The sequence below is a fragment of the Gadus macrocephalus genome, chromosome 9 (assembly GCF_031168955.1).
Source record: "Gadus macrocephalus chromosome 9, ASM3116895v1".
In the NCBI taxonomy this organism is placed as follows: domain Eukaryota; kingdom Metazoa; phylum Chordata; class Actinopteri; order Gadiformes; family Gadidae; genus Gadus; species Gadus macrocephalus.
In genome coordinates, this window is record NC_082390.1 from 2,791,833 (window position 1) to 2,810,836 (window position 19,004).

Genomic DNA, 19,004 nt, shown 5'->3' on the forward strand with positions numbered 1-19,004 from the left:
CACTGGGAACCATGACTCATATGTAATATATGTGGGTGTAAGGTGTAAGTATGGGAAATTATACCTTGAGCCATGTTTACACAAGTAATCGTGCAAAGTAATGTACATGTAGGTATGTGCTATGCATTTGCGATTACCCATGTTCATAAAGACCATGTTTACCCTTTAATAGGTCCATGTGTTTACCCTGCTGCTGGTCTTAGTGCGTAGTTTCGGACGCATTCATGCGCGTGACGACATACTGTTGTTGGCTGAGTGGCCGGAAAGAATAAAGGTGTTGCGAAATCACGGTGAATGTGACACTAACGCCCTCTGGTGGCCGTGACGCCACCTTTAGGAGACGCAAACATTAAAAAGGCAAACGGCTTTTAATTGAAAGGCTTGTTTAATTAACAAACAAAAAAAATGCTGCCAGACAAAGGCACCTGTAGCATGACAGTATTGGATGTATTGATCACACAGTGTGCAGGATGTGCCAAGTGTGTAAACCAGCTCTATTACAGCTGTAGAGGGACGTCTTCATCCCAAAATCAAAGGTCGAACAACGGTCAAAAGTGGAATACAGAGGTAAAAAACGAAAGAAATACAAAATAAAGACAAAAACAATGTTGTTATGGCAGACCAAAGAACTTAAAAAACATTGACCATGGCCCGCTCTGACTCGTGTTCAGAATGGTTGCTTCATGAATACATGGTCATCATTCAACAAGTCCTCACTTTGCACCACGTGCTCTTTCATAAACACACAACACATACTTCACAGTGTCACCTTTTGCTACTCAATCAATGTTAAGACTACCATAAGAATTATTAAGATATTAAAAACACAAAAGATATTATACATGTACGTTTCAAAAACACACACACACTGAGAGTGTGTGTGTGTGTGTGTGTGTGTGTGGCTTTGTTTAACAGAACAAACCAAATGTTAAGTCACGAAGCGATAACAGGGCCGTTAGATAGCTTCTCGGCCCTGGAGACACCAGCTGGCCGCAGTGTGGGTGGATCTCCCTCGCAGACATTAAATACTCCCACCTCATACTCCGAACCCCCTCCCACACAACATTCAAACCTTTTTGTTTTTTTTAAAACAGTGGTCGTTAAAAAAAACTAAAATGATCAAATAACTCAAACATATTGCACTCATAGAAAGGAATCTGGAAGTGTAAACAGAGAAACTCTAAGAAAATGGCCGACCACAATGGACAGATGAGGCAATAGTGAGAAGACAAAAAACAAGTAAAAGATCCATGCATTCCAGTCTCCCAACTGTCTTCAGTTGTGTCCATGTATGTGTACCCTCTTCATTGGTGCAAGTTAAAATGAGACTGCATAGGGAAAAGACGTGTTAACCAATAGTATTTCATGGTTTTAAGATTAAACAGCATCTCTACGATGAGAGAACTGGGATCCACTTGCTTGATACACCCTTATATTGGGTTTGTTGGGTATCTGAAATTTAAAGTTAGGCGCAGTTAAGACACATATCAAGACCAATCACATTATAAACGACTACTTACGTTAACAATCCGTTACTCTCCATCGAATTAAAAGTTGGTGTGTATGGAACGCACACCTTTTAATGTCCTCCTTCAATAAAAATGATTCTCATTTAAAAAAAAATGTTAGTGGCACGTGCACATTTGAGATGAGGAAGATTATTAACCATTTGTTCGAATCGTACCGCCAAAGCATGTGCTCAGTGAGCAGACTCACCACGCCTCCGGACGATTGTACAACCAATCCTCCGAAAGAAAGCCCTTAGTGACAGCTCGGAGCCTCTTCCGACATCATTAGTGTTGGAGAACTGTTCTGTGTTTGTCGACAGGGGGGGCGGGGGGGGGTGGTGACCCTTCCCCTACCCCCCCCCCGCCCCCCATTCAGGCCGGCACCAGCATCCTCTCCAACGCACACTGCAGGCGGTCCCAGTTCCTCCAGAACACGGCCAGGAAGCACACGCCCAGCACGGTGACCATCAGGTGGTGCCGGCTGCGCATGAGCGGCGCGGCGAACTTGGCAGCGGTCGACACGCACACCAGGAGGACGGTGACGATGGCCAGCATGATGTTGATGCTCTTGCCCAGCAGCACGCGCGCGTCGTGGTTCTCCAGCTGCACCGTCTGCTGCTGCTGCTGCTGCAGCTCCAGCTTGGAGACCCGCGTCTGACACGACTCCAGCGCCTCCTGGTGGCGGGCAGAGGGACGGGAGAGAGACGGTTGAGGCGGGGTGAAGACGCTTGGACAGGGGGGGCGTCCCGGAGGGGCCTGACTGAAGGACTGAGGCCCTGTCCACACCGTTGGGCTTACATTTCATCTGGTTTACTCGAGACACCAGCAATGTTACTTAACTTAATCTCTGCTTTCCTTGCGGGCTTTATAGAGTGCAGAGTCGCAGAGCGATCAGAAGTATTGGTTTGATATAACCTGCATCACAGACTAAGTTGGCAGCGTTTATTTATTATAAAGTTTAAAGGTCAATAATGCCCCGATGGGGTGAGGTGTCCTGCTTAGGGATGCCTTCGTGTTGACTGCAGACATTGAAGTACGTAGCCACTACTTTCTGGCTAGGAGTCAAATCGGTCCACACGAAGCCAACATTTTAACAACCCTTAAGATTGTGTCTGGCATCGCATCGCATCGCTGTACGGACAAGCAACATTTACATTTCTTGAAGCGATTACGTATAATCGTGACAGGATGCAGACCTCGGCAGTCAGCCAAAGAGTTCTGGGCGAGCGCATGAGCGACAGCATGAACTGAGGAGATGATAACGCCACTTCAGTAAGGATGGACAGTACGAGTCAACACGGCTGCCAACGCTAGCACCGACGGAAACCTCAGACAGGAAAGCGTGGGTTGCAAAACATTATTAAAGATTACATTTAGCATTTTTGTGCTTTATTAAAGAATGAGATAGGGAGGGAGGAAGGTATGGGAGATAGTAGGGAGGAAATGCGGCAAAGGATAACGGACAGGAATCGAACCCGGGGCGCTGCGATCAGGACTAAGCCTTCATGGTGCTTGTCTACTCGCTGTGCCAACCGGGGAGACCCCTGTTGTTACATTGAATGTGGACCGGGCCTTACTGATTAGTGATGACCAGCTTTTGAGTGGCCGATTACCTTATGCTGCGTTTCCACTACAGGGTGCGGAACGGATCGGATCGCAAAGGGTGCGGCAGGGAGGGGGCGGTATAGGCCAGCTCAGTTCCGAGGTCGCGTTTCCACCGCCGACAGTACCCTTTGTGGTAGGCCGGATGTCGATCGCCGCGGCAGCTACGTAAACATCGTAAACAACGTCTTCCTCCCCAAGAATGCAGACGAACGTCTCCACCTCCTTGTTCGCCCAAGCAAGCGTTTTACGCGACATGTTAATTGTAAAGAATAATACCTCGAGGCTACTGTTTGTTTGTTTTTATCCCCGCGTCACCCGGAAGTGATGATTCTGTCGACCAATCAACGGAGGGGGTGTGTAGCTAGAATTTCCCGGGACCCTTTCAGGCGTCTCGTCTCGTTTTCGGTACCCCAATGGAGGAGTCCCGAGAACGAGGCCAGAACGGGTACGGCAAAGTCCGGGTCACGCCCACTTTTGGCGGTGGAAACGCGACCCGATCCGCACCTTTGCGATGCGATCCGTTCCGCACCCTGCAGTGGAAACGCGCCATTAGAAGAGCTCCAGACTGCAATAACCTCTTAGGAGGGGCGGTGTGTTTCCCCTGCGTACCTGTATGTCCCGCGCCCTCTCGTAGGCCTGGTAGGCCACGCGCTCCTCGATGCTGGACAGCTCCTGCTTCAGGTTGGACATCTCGTTCTGGTGCAGCTCCGTCAGGTCGTTGAGTTGGTCCTCCAGGCGCTCGTACCTGCCACACAACGCGGACGTTGTCAACATGCCGAGGTCGAAACGATTGTCTTCATTATCTATTCACCGTGAATGTCAATGTGTGGAACCAGGAGAGTGAACATATTTGAAGAACCAGTCCAATGCTACGGTGGCAGAAAAGGCGGCAGAAAATGGACTCTTTCCCTGAAGCGCACCGCTCTTCACGTTATGACTTTCCTCCACAGCTGAAGTTGTGCCAATAGGCCATAAAAGCTTAGTTATGGTAGGACATTGACGCAACGCAATGACCACGCAGTCGCTTCGACGGAGTCGTGAACCTGTTTCGGTTCTGCGTCGGGTTTTAGTGAGTGGACCAATCACAGCCCTTGCTGCTGCGTTGCCTCGACGCACGGTGACATTTTTGGGAGGCGCACGTCAGGCCCTCTTCGGTGGCCGCAAGGAGGGTCGGCAGGTGCGTGACGGGTCCGTACACCGCCTTGCGTTGCGTCGACGTGCAACCATAACAACTGAGCCTTAAGGCCCATTCACACCCGACGGTAAATACGGATACGGACCGTTTCGTCCGGTCCCGGAGGTGCTTCGTCCGTCAATGGGTCCGTCGCCTCTGAGCTTACGAATCCGGAGTGCTCCGGGAGAACCGGAGCAATACCACCGGAAATCGAGGCGGCAGTATAGAGTCAAAAGTCAGACCATTCGCGAAAATAGATAGAGTAGTATAATATCTGATGTATATATATTGTATTTAACGTTTCATACTTATATTATACTACTATACCTGACCGTTTTATTTTATAGTTCCCCTGCTTTGGCAATGAGTTGCAACTGGTCATTTAACAACATTTTGTGGAGATAATCTGCGGGGTAGTGAGGGGTGTCACATGCCGCCTAGGCCTACACTTTTTGCACTTTTTTTCGCCGATTTCGGATGACACAAAGCAAAATCATCTCTCCAGATGACATGTTTGCGATTGTCGATGCCGTTAATTTGTGAAACGACAGTCACTGCCAGTGCCCTCTAGAGGATTTATTGCGAAACATCCATAACAACGCTGAAACCAGACGGAGGTATGAAGGGCGGTTCCGGAGGCAACGTTTGGGGCGGACGGACGAATTCCGTCCGGATCCGGAGGTATGGATCGGCCTTTAGAGTGTCTCCGTGCCATAAGCTTCTTCCCGTGGGCCTACCTGTATCGCTCCTCCTGCAGCGTCTGGTTGAGCACGCCGTAGTCCCTCTGGAACTGCCCCTTGAACTCCCCCAGGTCCTCGTCCAGCTGGCTCTGAGCCTCGCGGATCTCCTTCACCTCCTCCAGCGTGGTGGCCAGTCGGCCCGCGCCCCCGCCCGCCGCGTCCTGCGCCTGCCCCGCCCCCGACGAGACCCCGCCGGCCCCCAGGAGGTTGCCGTTGCTGTCGGCCGACACCGAGGCGCTGCCGGACGAGCACTCGTCGTCGCTGGTGTACTTGGTCTTGGCCACCATGGACGTGCTGTTGCTCAGGCCCTTGTCCGCCCCGCTGCCCCCGCCGCCGCCGCCGCCGCCGCCGCCGCCGCTGGGGAACGACGACGAGGTGGTGTCCATGGAGGTCTTGAGGTGGGCGATGTTGTCGGCGCTGCCGAACTTGTTCCTGATGAGGTTGGCGAACTCCCGGGGCTTGCTGAAGAAGAAGGGCGGCGAGAGGGAGACGCCCGGACCGATGGTCTTGATCTTGTCCATGGTGGGGTGGCGCCCGCTGCCCGTCACGTCCCGCAGCAGTTCCTTGGGCGACTCGCGAGGTATGGTGCTGTGCTTGCCCGAGGAGGAGTGGTAGGCGTTGGGGGGGGAGGAGAACGCCGGGTGCTGGCCGGCGGTCGGGACGAGGATCTCGCTGTCCTTCATCTTGCGGTGGTACTGCTCCAGCTTCTTCTGCATCTGGGCGATGCTCTGCGCCGACTTCTGGTTCTTCTTCTCGAACACCTGCTTGATGCGGCCCACCTGCTGCTTGTCGGCGCTGTTCATCAGCTTCAGGTACTCGGCCAGGTTCTCGTCGCGCGCCGTCTGCTCGATCTTCAGCTGCTCCGTCACCATCAGCATCTTCTGCTGCAGGCTGTCCAGGCACGAGCGGCTGCGCACGATCTCCGGCGCCGCGCCCCCGGGACACGGACCGTCGGGCTGGTCCAGCTCCAGGTTGTTCTCCGAGGAGCCGCGGCGCAGCGAGGCCGGGCCGCCCGGGACCATGCCCTCGCCCGCACGCTCCGCCTGCGGGGGGGGGGGGCATGAAGATATTAGGAACACGAAAGATATTACACATGTACATTTTAAACTGTGTGTGTGTGTGTGTGTGTGCGCGCCTTTCTGCGTATGTGTTTGTGTGTCTTTCTGCGAATGTGTGTCTCTGTGAATCTGTGTCTCTTCGAATCTGTGTCTCTGTGTCTCTTCGAATCTGTGTCTCTGTGTCTCTTCGAATCTGTGTCTCTTCGAATCTCTGTCTGTCTGTCTGTCTGTCTGTCTGTCTGTCTGTCTGTCTGTCTGTCTGTCTGTCTGTCTGTCTGTCTGTCTGTCTGTCTGTCTGTCTGTCTGTCTGTCTGTCTGTCTGTCTTTCTGCGTATGTGTGTGTCTTTCTGCGAATGTGTGTCTCTGTGAATGTGTGTCTCTGTGTGTGTGTGTGTGTGTGTGTGTGTGTGCACGCGCGCGCGCGTGTGTGTGTCTCTGTGTGTGCGTGCGTGCGCGCGCGCGCGTGTATTTGTATGCTTTATTAGAGTGAAGATAGAGAGGAAGGCATGGGAGATGGAGGGGAGGAGGTGCAGCAAATGACCACGGGAAGGACTCGAACCCGGGGTCGCTGCGCTCAGGACCGAGCCTATATGGTACCCGTTCTACCCAGTGAGCCACCGGGCACCCCTAGAGAGCGGGTTTTTAGACGCTTGAGACGCGAGGGGGATCTGAGGACCACACAAGACTGGAGGGGATGATGGTATTAAACGAAGGCACAGGGGGGGGGGGAATATATTAAATCCCCACCCCGGCTAATAAGAGTGGGGACTTGGAAGCAGAGTAGATTGCTCCCATTTCATTTGTCCACGGGTTCTGCATTTAAGCATTTCTATGGCAACTTCTTCCCCTGCATTAGACTGCAGTAATGGCAACAGTGTGACCATATGGGTATGTAAGGCGTTCACATCTGTTACATTTGAGAGACACAAGCCTTATCCTATTTTGTTACGAGGATCAGATGACACAGTGAGAACATATGAACGCGGTCATTAGTGTGTGTGTGTGTGTGTGTGTGTGTGTGTGTGTGTGTGTGTGTGTGTGTGTGTGTGTGTGTGTGTGTGTGTGTGTGTGTGTGTGTGTGTGTGTGTGTTGGGGGGGGGGGAGATGCAGGGCACACAAATAACTAGGTCACAAATAAAAACCCTGACCAAGCAGGAAATCCCCTTGCCAGACAGACTAACCCATTTTGAAGTATAGTGAGCACATAATCTCAAGGATCCACGGAAAAAGTGCACAAATAGTGCACAATCAGCAAGTATCACTGAGGAACCAAACCACAGTGGGATGGAAACGAGGGGAGAGGGGAGAGGGGAGGACAAGATTTCAAATCAGAGCATCGGCAAAAAGAAAAGTGTCACAAAGGGTTTTGGTTTTAGGCTCCAGTGTCGGGTGATGTAGAAGCGTTGCTAATCCGTATTAGTAACCCTTCTGGTTTCAGCCACATGAACACACCATGTTGATCCGAACAGACTTAGGAGTTTTAGCTCTGCTTAGCATTTCCACGTCCATGCAAAGTGGTTGCCCAATGACGCATGGCATTGGCCAGCCCCCTGAACACATCTCAGTGTTGCATCTGGAGTCACTCCGCCATAAAAGGAGCCGTTATCACATGACTAGTCAGGTGAGCCAGAGAGAGACGCAACGAGTGGTCACACACAAACCAGCTGGGTAAGACATTCAGTGGGGCAGACAATGCTCAATAACACACAGTCACACGCGTTCACACTAAGTCAAAGGAATTCTAATGGCCTCTGTTTTGCAGTAACTTCATACAGTGTGACAACCCGTGTGCCCTCGACATTAAACATCGCAAACAACCGCCAAAACTCACTGAATTATTTCCCCACCGAATAGTATCCAACATGGGACTAGTGAGCCAGAGTGTGATGGCATCCTCTGTGGCAGATGCATGTCGAGTTGTGCTCCATGAGCTAATCCCATTCTCCATTTCATCATACATGTTCCTCACCTGTACTTCCCACTAAACCAACACACAAAGCATATAGGGTCATATGGATTACATAACAAGATAAACAAGCAGAGTATTAGTCCTTACTGCGAGCGTGAACACAAGGAGTCTCTATATGGAGATTAACACACACACACACACACACACACACACACACACACACACACACACACACACACACACACACACACACACACACACACACACACACACACACACACACACACACACACGGATTCACTATTGTTCTAGCGTACGGTGTGAGGAGAACTGGTGTTCAATCCCATTCAAGGTTCCACCCACGGTAGAAGACGGCGTAAGAACTTCACAAAAACATGAAACATTTTCAAAAGCATTCTCTTTTGTACCAACGTGGGGTGCATTCTGACGTCTCCTTCCTCCTCACAGAGGAAGGGAGGCAGCTCAGCTTACACAGTGTCTTTGGGTTCAGTGTCTGATACAAAGAGCAGCCTGTTCAGCCGAGTGGCTAAAGCCACTGCTTTAACAGCGTGCTAGCCCAGTGCTGCTAAGCTGGCCACTTGGGTTCTTTCCCACCGCCGACACCCGCTTTTACTTTGAAATGCTCTGCAGGCTTTGATGATTCTACAGGTGCCACTGCAGAATTGTTCTGTGGGTTGAATTGTTTACAGCATTACAAAGGGTATTTTATCCTGAGCGGTCAATAAAAAAAATAACAATCATAGTAAGCCTGCAGCTGCAGATGGACCTAAACTTGAGTCAGAGGAAGGAAACTACAGATCGACTTTCACATTTTGCCCTGGCTATGGAAGCAAAATCCATAATTCTGTTTCCATTTGAGAATATCTGGGCTTTGTAGCTCTAGCCAACTGGACAATTGATTTAAAGGAGACAAAGTAAAAAAAAAAGTTTTGAAAGCAGAGGCCGGCCTTAGAAAGCGCAGCTCGAATATCCCTTTAACGTAGTCCAGATGTTGATTTTTTTTTTGTTGGAATAATTCAAAGCAACAAAAATCCATGCAACCAATCCGGACACCGGCTAACAAACCGGAATCAGATTGCTTCACACTTCAGACCCCGTGGTCCTGATCACGTTCCCGCTTATGAAAATCAACGCACCGTGACTCGACGTTAGAGCAATCTCACAAAGTCTCTCCGGGTGAGTGGACCCGCTAAATGAATTAGCCTGACGCTGATGAAAATGACCTCCCAAATTTGCCGAGGAGCTGGCCTACTTCTCCCCTCCTCGGCACTCACAGATCACCACAGACGTGGCCCACCAGCCAGGCTCCGTTCACCCGGCCAGCTGCACTCCAAGGCAGAAGGGTTGGTGGATGCTTGAGGGACAGTCATCATCACACGGCCCCCTGGTGGTTTAGGGAGGAGGATGCAGGTGAGCAGGGACGTTAAGTGGCAGGTAAACACCGTCTATGAATACTGAAAGTGGCGGAGCCCGTTAATGAGAAGTGGCCCGGGTTCATCGCAGAAGCGCAGGTGCCAAAATGTGAATGTTCTTCCTCTTTGGTCAGCCTCTGTATTTGAAGCATTAGCGTTCGCCTATAAGTAAGCGGTGAAACTTATTTTTCTGTTCTACTTGATTTTTGCGTCTTCATTTAGGTTGTTTAATTGTATTGATTTCAATAAAATAAATAAAAGAACATTTCAAGATATATCAATGTTGTCATTCAAAGTAAGGCTAATCAACGTGTTATATGTTGTCATCTGAACTTCGTATAAATTCATATTTCTCATGCCATGACATGGACCACAATGAATTTAGAATCAGACAATTCAGGAAAAATAAAAGGAGCAAGAAATACATTTGCAAACATTTAAGATTGGTTGTAATAAGTAGGCCCGAAAGGGAGCGTTACTTAATTAATGTGTGTAGAATAGTTCTAAATCGCATTCTGCCTACATCTTCATCTTTATAAACGAGTCTTTCTGCTAAAGCTACCCTGGCAAGAGTAGAGTTATTGTGGATAAGCGGGCCGGCTTCGTAAACAGGAACCTATAACTCTAGAAAGTAAGGCTATAGTTTCCAAATACCAGTACCTAAGCTATAACATCAGTCCCTCCACGTCTGCATCTGGTCAGCATACACTATGTTTAATGCTAAGCTAAAAAGGTAAAGAAAGGTAAACTTGAGTACATCTTCTTGTCGTAAACCGTATTGCCATTGCCTCCCACCTATGTGATGCAGCTCGAGAACGTAAGGGTTAGGTCAATAAAGGGGGCATTTGAGGCTTAAAAACATGTGCATGAAGGAAAAAGCGGGGGTGGCGGTGGCCTGCCGGCCTCCCTAATTCCCGAACCCTTGGAGACGGCCATGCGGTGAACCTGCCACACCATGACAGGATGCTTCAGTGCGAGAGCTTCAGTGTTTCTGATGGCTTCAGAGCGAGAGCTTCAGTGTTTCTGAAGGCTTCAGAGCGAGAGCTTCAGTGTTTCTGAAGGCTTCAGAGAGAGAGCTTCAGTGTTTCTGAAGGCTTCGGAGAGAGAGAGCTTCAGTGTTTCTGAAGGCTTCAGAGCGAGAGCTTCAGTGTTTCTGAAGGCTTCAGAGAGAGAGCTTGAGTGTTCCTGAAGGCTTCAGAGAGAGAGCTCGAGTGTTTCTGAAGGCTTCAGAGAGAGAGCTTGAGTGTTCCTGAAGGCTTCAGAGAGAGAGCTCGAGTGTTCCTGAAGGCTTCAGAGAGAGAGCTTCAGTGTTTCTGAAGTAAGGACCTTTCGGTAGGTGTGTGTGTGTGTGCATGTAGCCACATCCTTGCGCAACACGTCTGACTCGTCAGAATCCAAACAGTGATTCAGCTCAGTCATGTCCTGCCAGCTTGCTTCAGTGACCTGTGAACAATAGAGTGGTTGCTAATCATGCAGAACTCAACTTCCACTCGTGAGTTCTACAGAGGGCTTGGCCGGCTGTGGTGCTTATTGTGAACGAAAGAATAGAAGCACGACATCCACTCCCACCTATGCATATCCTAAGTGGTCCTTAATGACGCGTCTTAAATCCACTGCAGCTTCCTTTGGACTGAACTATAAAGGATCTCCTCAATAGCGATACAGTTGTTGTATTTTCTCGATGGATGGCTGCTGGCTAGTGGTGATCGAGTCTGACACCTCTTTGGGACTCCTAAACTGAACATCTGGTCCATCAGATGTTGAGGCAAACCCCGCCACCACCCGAGACATTAATTCATGCGCAAATCAATTTATCCGACATTCAACAATTACAAGTGATGAGTGTAAAATGAGCGGATGTCAAGGCTCAGGTCTTGAGGTGTGCCAGGTTTGCTAACAAGTCAGGGCTGCATTTACATACTTACACAAGCCTGCTGTTGACTGACTCACCGACAGATACTGTGTCACAGACACATGAAAAAATGGTTGCGTGTAACACATGCCAGGAGAGAGAAACTAGAGCAAGAGCGAGGGACATACAGACGGATGAACAGCTGTGAGGAGAGAAATTCCAGAGACAGAGAGACAGCAAGAGGGTGTTTGAGAAAGAGAGAGAGCGAGAGAGATGTCTCTCACAGGCAGCAGGCTCCAGTAAATCAGCGGGGGCCTTGTGCTGGGCCCCATTGTTGTAGTGCTACTCACCAGCACTGTCAGAATGATTGATACAGGCTAGTCAAATCTCTGGGCTACTCACCCCCTCACACCCCATCCCTCTGCATGTGCCCCCTCCCGAACGGGGGTTCCTACACTGGCCCAGTTGACCCACTTAACACATACAGCGCAAGTCCTGTACCATGACCTATTTAAATCTGGCCCCTGACCCCCCCCCCCCCCCCCCCCCCACATAAATGCCCAACAACACTAGCATGGCTAGCTTAGGGAAGGGGGACAGCGGGCACTGGCGGCCCCGCACGCACGGCACTTGAGAAAGCGTAACACATCTCAACCTCACTTGACACCTGGTTGTGGAAGCAGGCTAAGTCCAGAAGGACGATGAAAGAAACGGCACAAGACAATGCTTATCTTGTCCTGCAGTGTCCTCTCTGATCAAGCGTCCGAGTGATTGGTGAATGGACCTGCCTATGCAAAGGGTAACTTGTATGCAAATTGAATGCAGTGAGATGGTAAATGAGTTTTACAGACTACAGCTCCAAAAATGTGCATGAGCAAATCATTTCAGGATGAGGGGGTTCAAGAAACAACAGGATGGTTTGGGTCTTTGTCTTTAAAGGACAGTTGTTTTTGAAGCGACAAACACAACTTCTTCAAAATCATATCCAAACTCATGATACTCAACGCACGACAGTCAAAGTGCATGAGGGCACAATTATAAACTTTCAAAGGGAATGGGGAAGCGGACTGCATTTGGGTGAACGCGGAGTGTATATGGTCCTCTTGCACGCTGTCGCTTTCCATTTCACACAAACTCTCTGGCCAGGGAACACGGAGAGATGGAACCAAACTGTCCCTTAAGCAGAGAGCAGACGCACAAAGGGGGGCCAAGAGGAAGAGACCTGCTGTGCTTATTTGTATTCCCTCCAGCTGATCCTCATAGAGATACGCTCACACTCAAATAGGGGAGAGAGAGAGAGAGAGAGAGAGAGAGAGAGAGAGAGAGAGAGAGAGAGAGAGAGAGAGAGAGAGAGAGAGAGAGAGAGAGAGAGAGAGAGAGAGAGAGAGAGAGAGAGAGAGAGAGAGAGAGAGAGAGAGAGAGAGAGAGAGAGAGACAAACCACCCGACCAGGTTATGTCAGAGAACCGACACAACCGGATATTCCTCTCCCTCTTTCACTTTACATCTGGCACACATTCTGCTCTCATTAAATTAAGCAGGTGATATTTGTCCCCAAATGCAATAAGTACACAATTTCTCAGAGGTGAAAATAAGACGGTCGCCTCAAGGCAAACATTAGCAAAGCCTTTAGAGAGAGCAAGCAACATTTGGAACAGGAGTGCCTTCAGTCTCGCCGAGTAACTCCCGACTGAGGCTTTGTCGACCGAGCCTCCAATGATAATTACTAACATTAGACAATTTCCGCAGTCTTTTTGGTAATCCGTAAGAAGGGTAGATGCCCGCACAGACACAGAAAAAAGCAACAAATGTGCATCTTTTGTTTTGCTGTCAAATTTCCTTTTAGATAAATCCAAGCACTTCAGGGAAGCAAGTTGCGTTAAGAGTGTTTTCACATTACCTCATACTTACAAGCTTGTCCAAGTACCGATCAATAGGACATTAACACCAACAATGACAGCCTCCCTCCCAGGACTGAGCCAGCATTGATTGGAATTAAATTAAGATAAATATGCAGCCGTCTTCAATGTTTAATGGTTCAAAGTAAGATGTTGTGAACACGACTATCACAGAAAAGCTCAACAGACAAACGTTTCAGAAATTGTCCAATAGGTATGAGAGATAACTTCTAGACTTTTGAGAATAGTTCTTAACTTGTAGTACACTTATTTAACAACATTACTATCATAACATCCTTCCAAAAGTTAAGGTTGTGTGAAAAGCACTGGCTGACAATACAAATAGTATTGAAAATCTTAAATGTACTCAGTTTGGATTGTTGGGCTACTGATTTTTTTCTCATACAGTGATCAATAATATAAATGAATGTTATTTATGATCATCGAGGATTATCATGATAGGAATTTACACTTCACCCAGCGAAAAACAGGTTCAACAAAGACAGTTGAAGGCTCAAAACAATTATGATTTTATTAGTCATTTCTAAATCATGAGCTAGCACTACCCGATCATAGAAACTCATAAACATATTAGCTAGCTAAATAAATTAATGAGATAATTGTCGGTTTAAGCTATACAAGGACCCCGGGGTTCAAGGTACAAACTGGACAATAAGCCATTCAAAGTACAGTCGGATCATTGTTAGACCTCTCACTCACTGTCTATACTGTACATCTGACAGTGGGGTGGGGGGAATGCGGTTTATGCAATCTGAAGACGGAAAGCATATTCAGAGATCATTCAAGACCGTTCCCTCTTGTGAATGGTACCAGAACGTCTAGTGAACCGCACAGCGAGGATTTCTGGCACCTGAAATAGGCTAAATACTGCAGTGCATTCATTGGTTACAGTGGTGAAGGTGGGATAGGGACAACTTGGGACACCGGCTTGCCTACCGTAGAACAACGCGTCAGCCAAAAGGTCAGGATAAGGCACGATAGATAGTAGACGGTCAGATTCTGATGAAATACAAGACAAACCTGACCAATTTGCACATCATTCCTGCCTGACTGGCTAGATAATGGCTCATGTTATTATCAACTCTGCTGCAGACGCCGGCTGCTACGCGATACGTTACCGCAATCGCATATCGGGCGGCGGAGGACTCGCCATTGACAGAATATTTCACTAATTTGGGGTACTTCCTACATTTTAAAGTATAAACATGTATATCATGCCGGTCGGGTGTAAACGTCTTATTTAACAAGTCTTACCCGATCCCGTTAAAAACAGTGAATGGTCGTCAAGACAGAGAAAAGCCCAACAGCAGGCTAATGTGTGATCCACGGACACCCTCACGTTATATGTAATGAGGTTGATTACACTACAACAACTTTAGGGTACGCGATGTTTTGATCTGGTTTCATGACGGCGAACTATATGTTACACGCTCATCACAGGCACAACATATTGAATATATTGAACGACATGGGTTAAGACGATAAGAAAGACTCAAGTCATCCAAATTAAGGTGGAGCTGTTGCGATAAGTAGACGCTGCAGCTGTTGGGTTAACACCGGGAATGGGAAAACACCATCGCATGCTACTGTACTGGGTACTGTACTGGGCATGCAGTACAGCACTACTACAAAATAAAGGTGCACTCACCGTCTGCCCGCTGAGGTATTTCTCTTCCTCAGCCAAACTTCGCACAGATACGTTGGCGCTGGGCATTGTCCCGGCTTGGATCCACATTAAAGAGAATTTGAAGGAAATACTCAATGTATCGACGGTCTTGAACTCATGTCGACCTCTCTCATAATGTCCACTGTGCCCAACATTCAACACAAAAAACAATGAAAAGCTAACTCCGCCCTCATGGCTCTGCCGAGTCGATGGGGCGAGGGGAGGGCGGAGTTAACTCTCACTCTCCCTCCCGTCCCGTAAATAAAGCCATATGTAGAGCATTTATGCAGGCTCTGATGTAGACCTGTGGTCAAATATTATGCAAACATTATTGAATACATTTATTGCTACTCCTGAGCAGCTCTACCTTTAATTTGCAAGGTATTCAAATCCATAATTATAATGTAAATACTTGAATATAAACTACAAATCCTACTTCATATAAACCTGCTTTAGGCCTACTATGGAATCATACTGCATTTATCCTGTTTTTCCGAACTCACGACATCGTCTCTGAGATTCCTAGAAGACTTATCAGGATAAAAAAAAAAGAGAAAGAGAAGCCCTTATTCACTTGAGAGCTCGAGTTCAGGGAAGAAAACAAGTCCTGCCTGTTCAGTTGAATCCAGTGTTATTTTGGTTGGAGACCAAAACATGGAGACATTGGGAGATACTGTATGGTATTATTAGTTTGTCAACTTCGCAGGCCTCCAAGGACTTTTCAGTGGTTCAGCCCGAAAGCCCATTCTGACATAATCTGGCATGTAGCATGTAACTCAACAGACAGTGCCATGTATTGAACCTGTAATCATATAGAACCGCTGGGGGGTCCGGCTGATAAGCAGCAGAAACCCGATAATTATTCATTAAGAAAAACATATATAATGTACATGTATTTGACGTTAACGCCAGGGACCATGGCAGTTAAGAGCTCTACAAGTCTCACAACCAGTTTCGATTAAAAAAAAAAATTGCTATCAAAGTGTTTTGGAAATTCATAATTTTGGAAATATAAATGAATGCCCACATCCCCACCAATTGGTTGGGGAGACATAGATTTCCAAAATTGTCGGGTTCACCAATCGTGAATAGAAACAATAAAATAAAATAAAGTAAGAGAAACCGTAATAATACAGCTAGATTTGGAATGTGTACATTACATACTGTTCTGCAAGCTTTTTATCATTGTCTCTTGACAGCTATATTATATTCAACCAAAAAGATTTTCTGGCTTCCACAGTTGCTGGTCGAGCCTTAAGTTGTGCAGTTATATGTTCAAGGTTGACAAGGCTGTGGATCCAGAATGATTTCATGCATGGCTTATGGCTTGTCGTAGAGGTTTGAGAGATAGACAAAATAATAGTGGCGAAAGTGGACTGCCCAGTCTCGTTCCACGTTGCAGTGGAAATGGGGAAGAGATTAGGTCACCCGTTAGGACACTTGCAAAGGTAGACTGATATTGTGCCTTGATCATTGAAAGAACAATTATGCCCAAATCCAAAACATTGTAATACTGCCCACGTATTTTACCACTCCACCCAATCGAAAGCTTTTTCTGCACTGAGTGAAAATACTGCACAAGGATTTGGGCGAGTGTCTGCAACATTTATTATATGCAGCAGCCGTCACATCCTACAAGGCATCCCATGTCGCATGAAACAAGGCATCCCTTGATAAAGCCTGTTTGGTCTTCATTGGTTAGAGTATGAATAGCACATAGGGCAAGAGCTTTGGCATACATGTCGCACCTGATTAAGGACATTGGCTTGAAACTGGAGCATTCAAGGGTTTCATTACTTCTTTCCATAGAAAAATGATCAGTTCTGATCTTTGTGAAATGTCCCAGTCTTAATTGCAAAATTCAGAGCTCAGCAAAAGTGTACCCAAAGAGTCCCAAAGTCCTAAATATAGCTAAAGGGGAAGGCCGTCGAAGCCTGGCGATTTGCCTCTGTCTAGCTATTTTAGAGCTCTGTGCAGCTCACCAAGTTCTTGTTCGACATCCAAACAATCTTGGTCGGTCTTCGAGCTAGAGGGTAATTCTCATTTATCCAAATAATTTGAGATAATCATTGAACTCAATTTCAGATTTGTAAGAATTTGCAAAAACGTTTTCAGATTGTCACTGATGGTCTTAAGAGTTGTACAATTGTCATTAGCTGTTTATTGCTCTGATATGTACCTTAGTCACACAATCTTTACGCATTGGTGCCTGCAGATGACAAGTGCGCTCTGATCAAAGTAGTACTTCTCTCTGGTTCCATGCAGGATCAATTCTCCCTTTGATGAGGTTTTTTGTGTTGTATTGTTCTTTCAGAGATGAAAGCCGGGCAGCCTTATGATCTGAGAAGTTACGATTTTGTAGTGATTCGGTTTTCACTTCTAGATTTTTGATCTGGTAAGCCTTTGTTTTAGCTAGGTTTGAAGAAAATTAAACACAAAAACCCAGGATGAAACATTTTGTTGTCTCCCATAGCAATCAGTTAAGGCATCCACTTGCATTAATATCTTGGATATCTAGTAGCTGGGGATTGAACAAGCGAAGGAATTCTTAATTAGTTAATACGGATGTCATCAGCCGCCTTCTGGGGGCCCTTGTCTTTGAATGGGAATTTCAATGTTGCATAATAATGCTAATTGATCAGATAATAGAATAGGCTATAAAGTAATGGATCAATTCCCTGGAAATAAGCCTTGGCTAACAAAAATTGAATATCTTGGAAAATGTCTGGAGTAAAACGTTCAATCTTTACTGGTGGTATTCTCTACATGCCAAATTATTTGATTTTTTGATAAGCGTATTCGAGAAGTTGGAAGAAAGAATAGCTGTTGCATCTGGATTCGATTTATCCAGCCCACCCAATGGACTGTAGCAAATATATATCCATCCATCATACATCTAGATGGACACTACCACCTGTGACGTCACGACATCACCGGAAAAGGCCGATTTTATGAGGGTTTGTAATAGCTTATCACACCTGGTGTGCATATCACCCCTTTTCAGTCCACTACATAGCGCCTGTCTTCTTGGGCCGCCAACTGGATTTAGTCTACTTGAAATGGGTCCATTTACCAGCTGCAGCTACTTCCTCAAGTTCAGTGCTCATCTCTTTTACTGCTTCATTTGTCTTTCGTATGTCTCTCCTTATATTACATAGTGCAGGAGCCAGAAACCTTAAGGAACAAAAGTGATCCATCCTTCCAGGGATTGGTATGAGCGAGAAGTGAAGTTAGTTAATCGACAGACATTTAGGCAAGGCAAAAAAACACTAGTTGAGCAGTAGTGTGAAAGCACCATTTAAAAAAACAAGGCTGTTTTAATTTGCCACCACGAACAGTTGGACAAGAGAAATGTCAAACCCATGGCGACAAAGTCAAGTTGCGTGTGTGGGACATTAATCCACATTCCCAAAATTAATTTATATCGGATGAGGTGCTGTTCGTTGGCCATTCTGAAGTAATGCCCAAAAAAAAATAGGTTCACCTTAGGGCATTGTGTATTTAGTTATAAGTTGGATCAGCACATCCTGGTGGATCTTCAGCTATTTCTAGTCACAACACAATACTTTAAATAATGCTTCACAATATGAATAATAGAGGTCCTCTACCTCAGCCGACATATTGACTATCATTTGTTAAATAAGTCATAATTTATTCAGACATTTTGACTGAATAAATCCTGTTCACCGACAGCACTAACGCAGGGACTGTTTTCTCTAAATTCATTTTTATCAGAAGTGATGGCCACGGTAACAGACGAGACAGTGAGTGATGATCTCTTTACAGTCTGGGGGTCATTTGTACCCCAGTCAGATCCTCCACAACAGCTCCGCCAATCAGTTGCCTTCCACCAAAGATGCCTCGTCTGGTAACCGGCCTGGTCTGGTAACATCCTGCACAACTTCTGCATTCGTGCTTGATTTTTAAAAGGTTAGCCAATATTTGTCATAAAAAAAATATTGTTTACAAAATGGATTTTATTGCGCTATGTAGGCCTACAAACTATAATGGTAACAGCAACATTAACAAAAATAGGTCACGACACATACGACCCCAAACCTGAATGACCTCAAATCCCAGCTTTGGCAACACAGCAAAGGATTAAAATCAGAAAGAAAATCTCCTTTACAATAACCTAAAA

At 46.9% G+C, this 19,004-nt stretch overlaps 1 protein-coding gene across 1 annotated transcript; it reads right to left on the reverse strand.

Annotated features, from left to right (window-relative positions):
* Positions 1-366: 366 nt before the first annotated feature.
* On the reverse strand, positions 367-15,039 carry LOC132464074 (transmembrane and coiled-coil domain protein 3-like). The gene is made up of 4 exons (XM_060060245.1): positions 14,846-15,039; positions 5,025-6,070; positions 3,723-3,858; positions 367-2,183 (listed from the first exon to the last, which is right to left on the reverse strand). The coding sequence occupies exons 1-4, from the start codon at positions 14,930-14,932 to the stop codon at positions 1,881-1,883; spliced, it is 1,572 nt and encodes a 523-aa protein (XP_059916228.1). The 5' UTR covers positions 14,933-15,039; the 3' UTR covers positions 367-1,880.
* Between the last annotated feature and the right edge of the window lie 3,965 nt (positions 15,040-19,004).

Coding starts and splice junctions, on each gene's coding strand:
- LOC132464074 (XM_060060245.1), bottom strand. CDS start 14,932: ATGTGGATCCAAGCCGGGACAATGCCCAGCGCCAACGTATCTGTGCGA. Junction 6,071..14,845: donor AATACCTCAGCGGGCAGACG/GTGAGTGCACCT, acceptor CCCCCCCCGCAG/GCGGAGCGTGCGGGCGAGGG. Junction 3,859..5,024: donor CTGCAGGAGGAGCGATACAG/GTAGGCCCACGG, acceptor GTTGTGTGGCAG/GTACGAGCGCCTGGAGGACC.